The sequence below is a fragment of the Silene latifolia genome, chromosome 1 (assembly GCF_048544455.1).
Source record: "Silene latifolia isolate original U9 population chromosome 1, ASM4854445v1, whole genome shotgun sequence".
NCBI lineage: Eukaryota > Viridiplantae > Streptophyta > Magnoliopsida > Caryophyllales > Caryophyllaceae > Silene > Silene latifolia.
The window spans coordinates 140,230,980-140,245,759 of NC_133526.1; the positions used below are offsets into that span (position 1 = coordinate 140,230,980).

Here is a 14,780-nt window from a genome sequence, read left to right on the forward strand (position 1 = left end):
AGGCTCGATCATTCACTTTACCCGCGAAGATTTGTCGTCTAAGTGTCCACCGGACCAATTATTTACTTCCCCTATCCGAAGAAGCCGAGTACATCATTCAACAACAAAAGGGTGATCATGAAACTCCCTCCTCTTCCATTGTTATACCGCCTTACCCCTTTGTGTATGAAGAGTTCAAACCGCAAGGAGTTGAAATTGGGAAAGACTATACCATACATTCTCTCTTTAAAAAGTAAATAAAAAGCAGCATTATATAAGTTGAGTAAATCAATTTTGCATTATTTTATGGTAGTTGAGACTCGAGAAAAAAGAATATTGATCATATGACTATATGAGGGAGTATATTGGTCAGGTAAATAATGTTTGGATGATTATATATATTGGTTGCAGTTGGTGGTTCTCCTGGTTAGTGTTCACAGGTTTGAAAGTGAGGTGACAGACCGAAAATTGGCTGAAGCAGAGGCTAAGATTCTGCATGAATGCATTCAAGATAACAAGTACAACCATGACGAGATCATAAGGATCCTTACTACAAGGAGCAAGGCTCAGCTTGTCGCTACCTTTTACCGCTTCAGGGATGTCTTTGGCACTCCCATCACCAAGGTATGTACAATGATACAATTACATACTCGTCTTAACTAAAATTACTCTCTTTCTTTACAGCTGTCAAAAAAAAAAACAAAAAAACTAAAATTACTTGTGTAAGATGGTCTCACAAAGTAAGAGTATTTGTAGTAGTAGGGTGAGATCTTTAGATAAATGGCTCAAAGTGCGCTACAAAGACTAAATTCACGGCTTTGTACCAACTTTTCGGCTTTTTGTCAACAGAGCTTAACAACTGACAAAGATAAGGACTTTGTATCTGCACTCCAAACTACCATTAGATGCATCAAATCTCCTCACAAGTATCTGGAAAAGGTAAACTCTTATCTTATCGTTTTTACGTGCTTAATCACAATTAGAGTCATCTATAGATTTGAAAGAAAACCAAATCTAACCATCTCAAAAAAATGCATAAACTATGAGTAGGACATACATTTGATAATTCAATTCGACAGGTGTCTCACTCTCGTTTTAGTAAGATTACCGAACGATTTGCCAAAATGGGGTTTTCTCGCAAAGTAATCAACAAAATAGGTAGCTTTTCAAAGTTATTACCCAAAATGGGTCCACGTCATCCCGAACCTAAACAGATTCAAGTCATTTCCGTGACGACCTTATACAAAGTGACAATTTATGCTAACCAAACCTCGAGGAAGTCATTTTAAGGTAAGTCGCTTCTCCCGGTGAGCGACTTGACCTCAAGTCGCCTTCCCCAAAGCGACTTTGTAGTCCAAAGAGCAAGTTTTTTTGGCCAAAATTTTTCTTCTCACCCAGAGTAAAGTCGCTCGGTGAAGCGGCGATTGAGCTCAAGTCGTCTTCCCCATAGCGACTTTGCACGATCCCGAATGATGTTTTTTTGGCAGCTATTTTGATCTTTTCCTCAGACAAAAGTCGCTTTGGGAACGAGCGTTTTGCCCTTTAGTCGTCACCCCACTGAGCGACTTGAAGCTATTTACATAACAAGCAAAGAAACAAACGTTCTTGCCCGGAATTGTTCTCCATATTCTTGTTCTCATTCTTTGACAACCAAGGAAATTATCCTCATCAAGAACAATAATGCACAAAACAAGACCAAAGGAAAGTTTTGAAAATAACTTAAATATTACACCCAAACCAAATTTTTTTAACATTTGATACAAACGAGAGTAGCTTAAACATTACACAAACTAAATTAAAGGGTTCAACCTTATGATGGGCTGCTTTTTCAAAATTGTTTTCAACATACTTGGTGACTACGGGTGAAAACTTCAAACCCTCCATTATTCTAGCCTTAGCAAATTCACGCCTTTGGACAAAGTAAGAATTTACTCTAAAGAATGTGACTTTGACAAGAGCAGTGATAGGCAAGAAACGAGCTCCCTTTAGCACATTATTAAAAACCTCAGCCAAATTGGTTGTCTTGATTCCATATCTAAGGGCACCACCATGACACATTGACCACTTTGATAAAGGTAATGTATCTAAGTCTGCCCTTGCTTGTACATTCAGTTCATTGATCTTTGCTAAACCAAAGATTAAACTTGATGGATTGATCTTTGAAAAGTCATCCAACTAAACAAGTCTTTCAACGCCCTATTTTTGAACTTTGAATTGATGTTGGATGCATGGTGTCTTATACAAAACCTATGATATGCAAATGGTTCCTCCCACCCAGTCCCATTTTCATTCATGGCTTTCATGATGCCCTTATGCCTATCAGATATTACACAAAGCCCGACGTTGTGTAACCAAACATCTAATACATGCCAAAAACCATGACCATGTATCGGTAGTCTCCTTTTCAACTATAGCAAATGCAAGAGGATATAGTTGATCATTGGCATCAACTCCCATGGCAATCATAAGCACCCCTTTGTATTTGCCATACAAATGAGTCCCATCAATTGTAATTATAGGGCGAGAATGAGGGAATCCCTTGATTGATGCTCCAAAAGCCCAAAATACCCGGCCAAATATCACAACATTTGGATCATCAGTTGGATAATTTACAAATTGAACAACGAAAGACGGGATTAGCTTCCTTCGAGCTTCAAAAATCGAGGAAGCAATCGGTATGATAACTCCCAATCACCAAATATGTCGGCAAGAGCTTTTTGTTTAGCTTTCCATGCCTTCATATAAGTGATCTTGTAGTTATATTTATCAATTATTATTTCAATAATTGCATTTACCGTCAACCCCATCTGCCTCCACAATATTCCTAATGGCATTACTAATAAAAGTTCTTCGCAAGTTTCGGTGGTCTATAGGCATGATGTCTCCTACACATGATGTCTCATGACCACCATTGTATCTCACAATAGTAAATGCATCGGAAACCAATTTTTTTGGGTGGCTCTTAATGTCCAACTACATGATGTAGGTCTCCTCCCACATTTGTATGTCACAGTGTGAGGCTTTGACTCATGAACTTTGAAACTTTGATTCACCCTCAAATTATACGATGTAATTGCTTCCGTCAAAGAACTCTTATTAGGAAATGTTTGACCAACACAAAACTCTCCCCTAACATCAAATGGGACAATATTTTTCCAATTAGCCCAATTATTCCCTTGTATTTCATCAAATTTAGAAATACTATTGAATTCCGGATTTGGAGCGATGGAAGACACATGATCAATGTCCTCATCATCCTCATCATCCTCATCACTAGCATTCTCTAGTCTTAAATCAACATCAACCTCAACTTCATCCCCTTCAATATTACCGTCCCCTACCTCTACTCCAATATTATTTGTTAACAATGACACATACCGATCATCACTCCCTATACCTTGTACATTATGCGTTGGTGACATAAAATTATTTAACATCCTAGTAAAAGACACATCGGGTACTACATTTACATTACTCACTTGAGGTTGTTGAATTGGTATCAACTCAACATAAATGTCCATAGATCCCGCCTTTGAATGACATATACTAGCCCACATCGCTTGTAAAGAACGGTCATTGTTGAGAGAAACAACCTTAAAACATCCAAGACTAGGAAACTTCATTTTCAACACTAATTTATACTTACTACTATCAACACCAATGGTTGTGTATACCTCATTGTGTAGATCATTGAAGCTCATATTACTATTAGCAAAAATAAAAGACTCATTTCCACCTACATAGCTTACACACCCATCTCCTTCAACTATTTCACCATTCCAATAACACAATAAGGGAAAATGACTCCTCTCCATAGCTATAACTAAAAAAAATCGAACTACAACACTAACAACCACCCAAATTCAACACAAACATGAAATATATGGAATAATAATCAAAAACTAGAGTAAATAGCTACTCTAATCAAGTACTAATTAAGAAAATAAGTAAACTAATACCTTCAATATGTTTCGAATTTGTCCAAGAAATACCCAAATATTTGCTTGATATGGCTTAGAGAGTAGTAAATTGTGTTTTAATCAAACCAATTGACTGATTTAGAGTAGATTTTGGAGGAAAAATCGAAGAGATGTGCGATTTAGGGTTTTGATTTGGTACTTTTTTTTTTTTCGATTATGAATACGGGGTAAGGGAAGGAAAGAGATGTGCGATATAGGGAAAGAGTTAAGTCGCTCTCCCGGTGAGCGACTTGACCTTTTCTCCAGCTTCGCAAAACCCGAGCCTACGTGGACCCATTTTCGACAATAACTTTGAAAACGCACCCATTTTGTTTATTACTTTGTTAAAAAAGCCCATTTTAGAAAAAAATTCAAGATTACCAAACAAATGCCTTTCGTCCCCTTATTTTTTAAAATGATACGGCGCCACCTTTTTATATGCACCCTATATTATTGTGGTCCTCCATCATTCACATGTTTGTGATGTAGCCATTATTATTGGGACCGACACTTATTCCATGTGTGAGGGTGGCGCCGAGATTGGACGCCACCGGATGACGCTAACTCATTTTCCTTATTTTTAAAGGCCTGTTTCAGTGTTTTGAAACCTAATAGAATAATTTTGTCAGGCGGTCTCATAAGTTATTCTGGATTAAATTAAAACGGTGGTTGAATACATAATAATACTTGAACGTAATGTCATATGATGTGATGTTTTTAATTAGGTTTTGAGCGATGCAATGCATAAGAGGGGAACCGATGAGGATGCTATAACCCGAGTGATAGTGACAAGGGCGGAGAAGGACTTGGGGAGGATCAAGGAGCTGTTTTACAAAAGGAACAGTGTGACACTGGAGCATGCCGTCGCAAAGGAGACTCATGGTGATTATGAGAAATTTCTCCTTACTATTATGGGCAACCAGGGTCATTAAAGATATTAAGAGGGCCAAGGCCGGCTATGAGGCCATTTATCCTATGCTTTCCTATTATTGACTTCTCATATTTAATAAATCGTATTCTATGAGGATTATCGTTTTCTTGGTTATTTACTTATTTTGTTTTGATTGTTGAACTGTGGCCCCTATCTATTCGGTTGACTCTAGATTCAAATTTTGCTTGTTCCGTGATTTTATGTGCAACGCTATTTGAGGCCATGTGTTTACGTCGGTTCTATTGAGTGTTTTAGTAGGACCTTTTCATGGTCTAACATAGGTGGCCAAACCATCTCACCCATTTAGGTTGCTTAAATGCTCCTGAGTAGCATTTCTCATACGAACTATTAAGGACATGAAAGTCCACCTAGCAGCAAGACCACAAATCCATCAAGTATTTCTTAATAGCACCGCCATAAAGGCTATGAATTATCAAATGCCACAGGCATAAAAATTTCAGGCACAAGTCAATTTTACACAATGTCTTAACTGAAAGGCTCAAGTCCCACCCCCCTCGACGTATCATGGACAAGTCTCTTTGGCAACCCCTTAATAAAGGGATCAGCAAGATTACTTTCGAGCTTCACATTGTCCACAACAATCACTCTATTTTTCAAAAGTCGTGTGACCACATCGTGCTTGATTTGCATATGTCTCGGTTTTCCATTATAGACATCATTCTTAGTAACACCAATGGTTGCTTGTGAATCACAATGTAAGGAGACCGGTGCTACCTGCCCTCCCTATAACGGCACGTCTACTAACAGGTTTCTCTCAACCAATCCGCTTCTTGTAGTGTTAACTAAAGGGCAATAAACTCATATTCCATAGTGGAGCTTGCTATACAAGTCTGTTTTGAAGACTTCCAATAGCACCTCCACCTATAGTAAAAACATAACCACTAGTTGAACAAATCTTACCTTTACTATCAACCCAATTTGTATCACAATAACCTTCTAACACATCAGGATATTTTTCATACTGCAAGCATAGACTACAAGTACCTTTTGGGTATTTAAGCAGACGACGAAGAGCATTCGAATGTTCATTATCTAAGTGTCTAGAATTCGTTCAAATATCGAACTATAAGGCTTAATTAGAGTCACGGGTAGAATATCTAAGCCTCTATATACTAAAAGAATAACAACCCCCCCCCCCCCCCCTAATTATTTAGTTTCTAATAGTGGTCCCCACTCTCATTAATTAATCTTATTATTTCATCTTAATATTTACATGCCATGAATAAATAAAAACTTTCTTAATATATATCCTATCTGTACTCAAAAATCATTGATCAATTAATGTTTAATTATTTATGCTAATTATTTATGCTTTTAGTGGATGTAGATATGCAATGATATAATATCATTCTCTTTAAAATAGGGAGTTATGCTTATTCATGTACATGATTTACTCAATCATGGACATGAATGACCATTATACCCCTGTTATTTTCAATCCTCACAAATTAACCAATTCAACTCCATCCAACAAACCACCAGCCGTTCCCCACCGCCGCCACCCGTGCCCAACTAGACCACCAGACCACCCCGCCCACTCCTCTCCTGGACCACTGTACCAGCCACACGACGATATTGCCGGACCATCCCTTACCCAGGATAACATTTGCACACGGCATTAGTTTATCAAACCCTAATTTGACCAACTAATCCAGATTAATGCATAACTAATCCAGATTTGTCTAAGATTCAATTCGTGGACTTTATTTTTGAATTGAAGGAAAAATCAAGTGCATAAAGGCCAGCATCCAAAATTTTATCAAACCCTAATTTGACTAATTTCATCAAATCCCTAGTTCATTAGTTTGAATTAATTTATTCTCCCCAGTTGTATACTTCTATAGTATAGTTAATAAAGTTAATAGATTAGAATTATTATTTGATCGATCGAGAACTACCGTCATAATTGAGTAATTTGACGAATTTGATTTATTTGTGAGAGAAAAAATTAGAGAGAGTTTGTTAGTTTGTGTTTTGGGGAAGGGTAAGGTATGGAAAATTAATGATAAAAAGTCTATACACTACTACAGATACAGGCTATAACAACGGTCAAAAACCGTTGTTATATAAAAAAGCGGACGTTGTTAAAGCGTCCGTTGTAAAAGGTTTTAACAACGGTTGGTTTTCTTAAGGAAACCGTTGTGAAAAATATTAACAACGGTTTTAAGTATAAAAACCCGTTGTGGAAAGTGTGACTCAATTTTGGGGGGAAAGTTATAACAACGGGTTTGAATATACAAAACCGTTGTTATATATAACGACAACGGGTTGTTTGTAAATAACCGTTGTTGTTTTTTCTTAAAAAAAAAAAAAAAAATTTAAATATTACTAGATGCATGTATAATTACGGCCCGTTTGAATTCCGATGCATGCAGAATATCCCTTAAATTAATTACCAACGGTTTTGAAAAAACTTATAAATGTGACTAGCTATAAATATTAAAGCATCATTTACTAACATTCATTAATTGAAACAACATGGCAATGAACCCTAATTTTATCAACAACGAAGAATGGCTTACACAAACGATTGAAGATGATGGGAAGGTTCTCGCCAAGCTTCCGCCGATCAACACCCATTAATCAAAGCATCCCTTGAACATCAACGGAATTATTGGATTAAGAGGCGTGAAGCCGTCCGGCTTGTCAACAAAGCCTCATCATCATCATCATCTTCATACCCTCGTCGGCTGTTACTCGCAACTTGGTCATGCGACCCGAGATATGTTGAGTTGTACTCTTCCAACCTTATCTCCACATGCAAGTCGTGTCCTTGCATATATTCAATCTGTTATTGCAAAATATGAAGCCAATGACCCGGAAGTTAGCGGTATACTAGAGTGGCGTGATTGGTGGCAGGTTGAGAAGCGCTTTTTACGCTTAACCGGGGTTGTTCCGGCTTATTATACATCTTTTGATTTCTGATAATTGCTGTAATGTATTTGGTTTAAAATTAAATGAAATGATCATTTTGAAAGTGTTGAGTTATGCTTGTTTGATTTGCTTCCATTTTTTCAACTCCATAGATCTATCATTCATCATCAAGATCCAGATTATTACTGCCATCACTGTCCAATAAGATTTGAAGCAGCATTGAGAGATATGATGATGCTGATTATATGGCACAACTTCATAACATATATATTAATTAAAAAACAACTCAACCCACACATTGCTTAGTATAAATACATTGCATTATCTCAACTAACATGCATTTCCATTATCTCAATATATTCTCCAAACCCTAACTGCTAAAACAAATTCCAAATAAATTAACCCTCTCCTTAATCTTTCAAAACAAACTCCAAACTCCAACAAAATGAATGATATATCATCCTTAAGACTCTTACTATGCTCGATCCGTACTGAAGGACGCCAAAGAAGATGGAAATGAAATAATTAGAAACACATACATGGAAATGAAATAATTAGCAGATGCTGAATGGAACCTAATGGTCGATAAAAACACATACATGGAAATGAAATAATTAGAAAAATAAAATAATGACGATGAAACAAACCTGATAATTACAGAACGTACGTAAAGAGACGATGAAATCAACAGTGACGGCGAGAAGATAAAGCGACGATGAGAAAGAGAGAAAGAGACGATGAGAAAGTGTGTGTTTTGTGTTTGTGTTTGGCTGCTGCTGGGTTTGTGTTTTGTGGCTGCAGCAGACTTGTGTTTGTGTGGTTTATAGTATGGAAGGTATTGACAACGGTTATTAAACAACAACCGTTGTGAAATATGTTTTAACAACGGTTGTAAAAAACACCCGTTGTTAAATACTCCCTCCTATTCTAAATAACTCTCCCTATTTCCTTTTTAGTCTATTCACAATTCTCTCCCTATTTCTTTATTTGGCAAACTTTTATACTTATTTTAATCACCCCACAACACTCATACTTTATCTTATTTTAATCATCTTACCCCACAACAATACTTATTTTAATCACACAATATCTTCCCTCTCTCCAATCTCCTACCCCACTACAATACTTTACCATATAATACTCCCCTCCCTTAAATCTCGTGCCCTCCATGAAAGGGGAGGGTTATTAAGAATAGGAGGGAGTAAGTTTTAACAACGGGTTTCAAAAATAACCGTTGTGATTACTTTTCACTAACTTTGCGCCAATTTTGCGCCAAATTATTAACAACGGTTGTGCATGTGTGACCCGTTGATAAAACGAATAACAACGGTTTATATAACCATACCCGTTGTAATTGATTTTAGTAAAATTCGCGCCATACATTCTACAACGTCTATTGTGATTTTCGTGAATAATCGTTGTTAAAGGGGCGTTGTAGTTGCCTGGATTTGTAGTAGTGATAGAAGAGTAATGTTTGTCCATGAATGAGCAACTACGTTAAAATAATGTTGACAAAATAGTATTCGCAAAACACATAAATCTTATTCGGGCTAAAATTATTGAACCTTCTATTTTACAACTCATAGTTTGAGATACAACGATAGTATAGTTTCTCATTAAATTTCAAAATGAGTTAAATTTCTGTAAATTAATTATTATAAACTCTAATATCCTCCTCTAAAAAAGCCGTACGTTTACACGGAAACTATACTAGTTAAACATTGCAGCATTAAGCTATTTTTTTTTTTAAATAAAAGAGAAATTTTATTAATTACTCAACTTGGGTGTGGGTAGTAGAAATGTGTCTTGAGCTTATAGCTGATGTTGTATCCACGGATTTTATGTTGGAAGCATTAAGCTAATTGATCATATATGGCATACCTTGAGTTTGTTTGCAAGAAATTTAGTTTTCATACCCATACCTAGACCTGTCAAACGGGTCAAAACGGGTGGGTTACGGGTTCGGTCATTTCAGATTCGGGTAAAATACAAGTCAGATCTATTTCGGGTTTTCAAAATAAGGCTTTATACGGGTCGGGTATATACGGGTTTTGGGTCCAGTTTAGGGTCAGAACGGGTCAAATTAACGCCTTCTTAAAAAAATACATTTTCTTTAATTTTACTTATAAACACATAATTATTCTTAAATTTTTATTATTATCTAATTTAATACTCCCTCCAAGTTCCTATTATCTTCCACTTTCAATAAAATACCTCACATATATTAGAGAAAGGGGTAGATAAAAAAAAATTGGAGGGAGTATATGATATTAGTAAGATTAAACATTTTTTGCTTAATATATTAATATCACACCGTTACACGAACAGGTCAATATTGGTTTCGGATCGGGTTCGGGTAGAAAAAACGGATCGATCAACATCTTTTTCTTTCATTTCTTAAAACTTCTTTATATCGTAATTCCTACCATTCATACATTTTGTCTCCTCTTAGTCAACTTAATTGTCACCATTCTCACCATCACCACCTCGTCATCATCATTACCCTCACTAACTCGCTAAGTAAGACAGTGATACTCAAATAAAGATGACAATGATGATGTGGTATGTGATCCGAGGTGATAAGGTGGTAGTGTTGACGTGGAATGCGGTTCCACGTAATACAATAAAAGTGACGGTATGGCACAGACTTTCAAGTGATGACATGGCATGGAATGGATTTCGATGTAACACGGCGAAAGTAATGACATGACACACATTTCAAGGTGATGACGTGCACGTGGCATGTGGCCTGAAATGATGATATGGCAGTGCTGACGTAGAATACGGATCGACGTAATATTCTGAAAGTGACGGCGTGACACGCACTTTGATGTGATGATGTGGCATATGTTGGGGTTGGTGTCCTTAACAGTTAGTGCAAGGACTTATAAACCTCTAAAAGGATCAAAGGACATACTTTGGTATTATCATCAGTTGATCCACGTTTATCAATAACGGTTGGCTTGCTAGATAAGTTTGACGTTATTGTCATACAGATGGCGGTGATCAACTGGTCCCTAAAAGTCACACCTATAGGATACGTTCGAGAGACGTGACAAGATGGAAATACTTGTCATGTAGATGCCAAAATTGACTAACCAGTTAGTCCGAGTTATTTGACTAGTAATTAGTCAAATATGTGATGTTGAGATATTATATTTAATACGGATTAAATATCATGGGCTAAGGCGAATTAACCAGTTAATTCGTAAAATTAAATATAAGCGATTTATATTTAATTGTATATTGAATATAATTATACAATACTTTTTTTGTCGGACACGTATTAATAATTCTAACCCGTATTATTAGTCGATGCCTTAATTTCCGATAACCGATAACAGTTTATAATCAGACCACGTCATATACACTTAGCGAGTGATGGACCGGACCGCGAGTTTAAGTGAAGAGAAAATGAAAAGCCCATTTGGGCTCCTCTCACTCGGTTTGGCCGAGAATCACAAAGACAAAAGGGGAGTTCTCTCCTCTTGTCTAACCTAATTCATTCTTGCAAAATCATTAGGGTTTCGAGAACAGTGCCTCTCGAAATTCGGATCTCTCATCCAGTGAAAAACTCACATCAGTTCTCCCAATATTGCAAGGCAATCGGAGAACACTGTTCTAGCACAAGGGCATATCTCGGACAAGGTCTTGGGTGCAACAATTAGGAGGGAATCTGGTTTGATTTCTGTTCTTTACGCCGTTCATCAAGGACCCGAGGTTGATTTCTTGTTCCTTATCGTTTTTATGTTTTATGACTATATTCACATGTATATTTTACGTTATAGTCCTACAATTAAAGGGGTAGTATACGGATATTAACCCACAAGTGGTATCAGAGCGAGGCCACGTAAAATTTTATATGTGTTTTTCATCAAACGATTGTTGAAACGATGAATTATGGTTAAAAAAAATGTCACGGCTCACATTTTTTTTACTCGGCAGCCTTATTTTTTTTTACTCGGCAGAATTTTTTTTAATTGCTGCGTTTTTGGTTGCATAGGGAACCGTGTCCTGTTTACACGGTTGCTCGTGTTGTTGTTTTGTCTCGAAATCCATGCCGTTTCATGTTTTACACGGCTGTTTTGTTTCAATTTTCATGTTGTTTTTACATGTTGTTATTCTATACGGAGATTATAGCAACATGTCAAGTTTTTGTCAATTGTTAAATTTTGTTTTAATGCGTTTTTGATCAAAATAGCAATTGATTTTGTCTCGACAAACTGTTTTCACGAGGGTTTTGAAGTTACAGCCATATAAGCATTCGATCGAGCGTATTTCTACTCGATCGAGTGCTGTTTCTGTCTTGTTTTTGCTCGATCGAGTCCCTGTTGTACTCGATCGACCCTGTTTCAAAAACCTTTTGCTCGATCGAGTCCTTGCTGTATTCGATCGACCTGCTTTCAAAACCCCTCTGCTCGATCGAGTTGTCCTCGTACTCGATCGAGCAGATTTGCTGATATAGGTACTCGATCGACCACCAGTGTTGTCGATCGAGCACCTCCTGGTTAGCATACCTCTCGATCGACTTGCAGTTCAGTCGATCGAGCCCTTTTGTTCCTCGATCGAGCACTTGTGTCCCTGGATCGAGGGATTTTGTCTTTAACAGCTTTGAAAATTTGTTTCTTTTGATTTAAATTTTCTTTGGCTTCAATATGTACTTTATACGGATATAGTACACTCGCTTAATAGTGAATCGGTTCACTCACGTACCATATAGTTGTTTTAAAGCGTCTTTAAAATGACGGATTGTAATGGATTAAAATTAAATGATAGAAGCGGTTTTATCACATGAATTTTAATCATTAAAAGGTGGTTTGGATAAATTTAACATAATTACAGAATTATGTCACGAATGAATTTGTTTTTAGTTGATGCATTTTATTTATCGTAAATTATGAATGCCTTTTTATTACGTATTTAATTTTTACAATTAATTGTAACTTAGTGTGGCCTTAGTAGAACGTGTTACCGTAATGATGGAACACGGTCTTGGTTGTATTTTGAGATCTCGCATCTCCGATTTGGATTTTTCACTTGTAATTACAGTTTTAATTAGAATGTAAATAGGTTTATATTTGTAATTTTAAATTGTAATTTTTGAGAAGACCAAAGATGGAGACCAGATGCTCACTCCCGCTACTTGGATCAAGATGGAACATCAAGACAAGCTTTTCGGGTCCAACGGTGGATTCCAAAGTTGTATTTTGTTCTTATACTAGGATAGGCCACACTAGGAATTCTTTATTTACGTATTGCATTCCTTTATTTATTTTTCGCAACGATTATTTGCATCATATTCCGCCTAAAAACCAAACCACCTATAATTTATTGCATGAAAACTGACACATATAGAGGTCACGAGTTAGTTTTCATTGACATTCTCATGTCACACGTTTTAAGCCATCATCCAAATAAATTCATTCACGACAGACGCTAGTTATTCGTTCACTTAAAATGAATTATAATTTTGTTGATGGGATCTTCCTCGTATAAACTAAAATTGAGAACGGTCTTTATAGGTCAAACTCCAATGAGTCCCTTCTTCGTCGGTAGGCATACTATGACCCCTTCTACGTCGGGTAAGTTGGAACCGATTGACCTATTTTATCTCAACACTATGGTCACTCGTACGATCCTGTGATCATGGTGGACTATAGATAGGATTTACGGAAATCTATCGACCAAGAGTTCTTCCGGAAGAATTAGCTAAACAGTTGGCTTATCAATTTACAGAAATTGAGTCTTGGGATCACTTGTATCTTTCTTGAGGGAGATCAATTATGCAAGTGCGAGAGTCTACATGTTTAAAAATGAATTTTAAATAGACTTAAATCACCTCGATGAGTTGCTTATTTCGTTTTGTTTTTCTTTCTTTTTCAGTGTAGATCACGATTTTAAATCGCTAAACAACAAATGGTCGGTTCAAGTGATAACCCAATGCCAAGTGCCACATTGGACCGTGAGTCCTGGCTTAGGATCTTCATGAATCGATGAATCGGTCTACTCGATCAAGAATGATGGATCAAACTTCGCGGACCGGGAGGCGGCATTACGGAATGCTGCCGCCGCGACGGAAGCTCAAATATCTCTTGAGCCCATCCCGGCAAACCCAGTCCCACGGCTAGAGCTGAAGTCACCAAGTTTAATGATTTACGTATGGAGGCGGGTGCGATTAAAAACGTACTCATTTTTGCAATGGAACCCAATTTGCCGAAACGCTTCATAGCCCATGGTGCAAACAAGATTTTCACCACGCTCACTAAGGAATTCTCGAAAGCACCGAGAATCGTGACCTATGAGCATACCACTCGCTTCTTTGATGCGAGACTCCGAAGGGCCAACTCATTAGCCCACACATTCTCAAATGATTGAGAATGTCGAGAAACTGAGACCTTTAATCGTAACATCGCGAGAATATTGTTATCGACCGTATTCTTCACTCACTCCACGATGGTTTTTCGCAATTTAGAGCGAATTACTATATGAATGATTTGAAGAAAACTCCCCATGAATTGCACTCCCTTCTCGTACAGACCGAGAAGGACATGAAGTTCAGTGGGAGTTCGAAACAAGATGTTCTCGTTGTGTCAAACAAAGGGAAAGGTAAGGGCAAAGCTCCCAAACCTAACGAGAGGTAAGGCGAAGTTCAAGAAGTCGGGTTCAGGTAAGAGTGGTCCTGGTGAGGCGAGCAACTCATCAGGCATGACAAAGAGCAAGAGTGAAAACATGGAATGCCATCATTGCCACAAGACTGGGCATTGGAGACGCACATGTCCTGTTTATCATGAGGACTTAAAGGCAGGTCGTGTTAAACCTGTTGGTATGTCTTCTCTCTCTTCTACTTTTATTCATATGATTGAGATTAACCACGCAAGTTACGGAACTTGGGTACTTGATACTGGTTGTGGTTCTCATCTGTGTAATCATGTGCAGGGGCTCCGAAACATCGAACCCCTCGTAAAGGGTGAGGTGGACCTGCGTGTTGGGAATGGAGCAAGAGTAGTTGCCATCTC

At 37.4% G+C, this 14,780-nt stretch overlaps 1 protein-coding gene across 1 annotated transcript; it reads left to right on the forward strand.

Moving 5' to 3' along the window:
- Positions 1 to 360: 360 nt before the first annotated feature.
- LOC141609876 (annexin-like protein RJ4) lies at positions 361 to 5,107 on the forward strand (the record flags this gene model as incomplete). Its single annotated transcript, XM_074428588.1, has 3 exons — positions 361 to 603; positions 829 to 918; positions 4,664 to 5,107. Coding segments are annotated over 3 exons (540 nt in total), but the record flags the coding sequence as incomplete, so codon positions are not given.
- Positions 5,108 to 14,780: the final 9,673 nt, after the last annotated feature.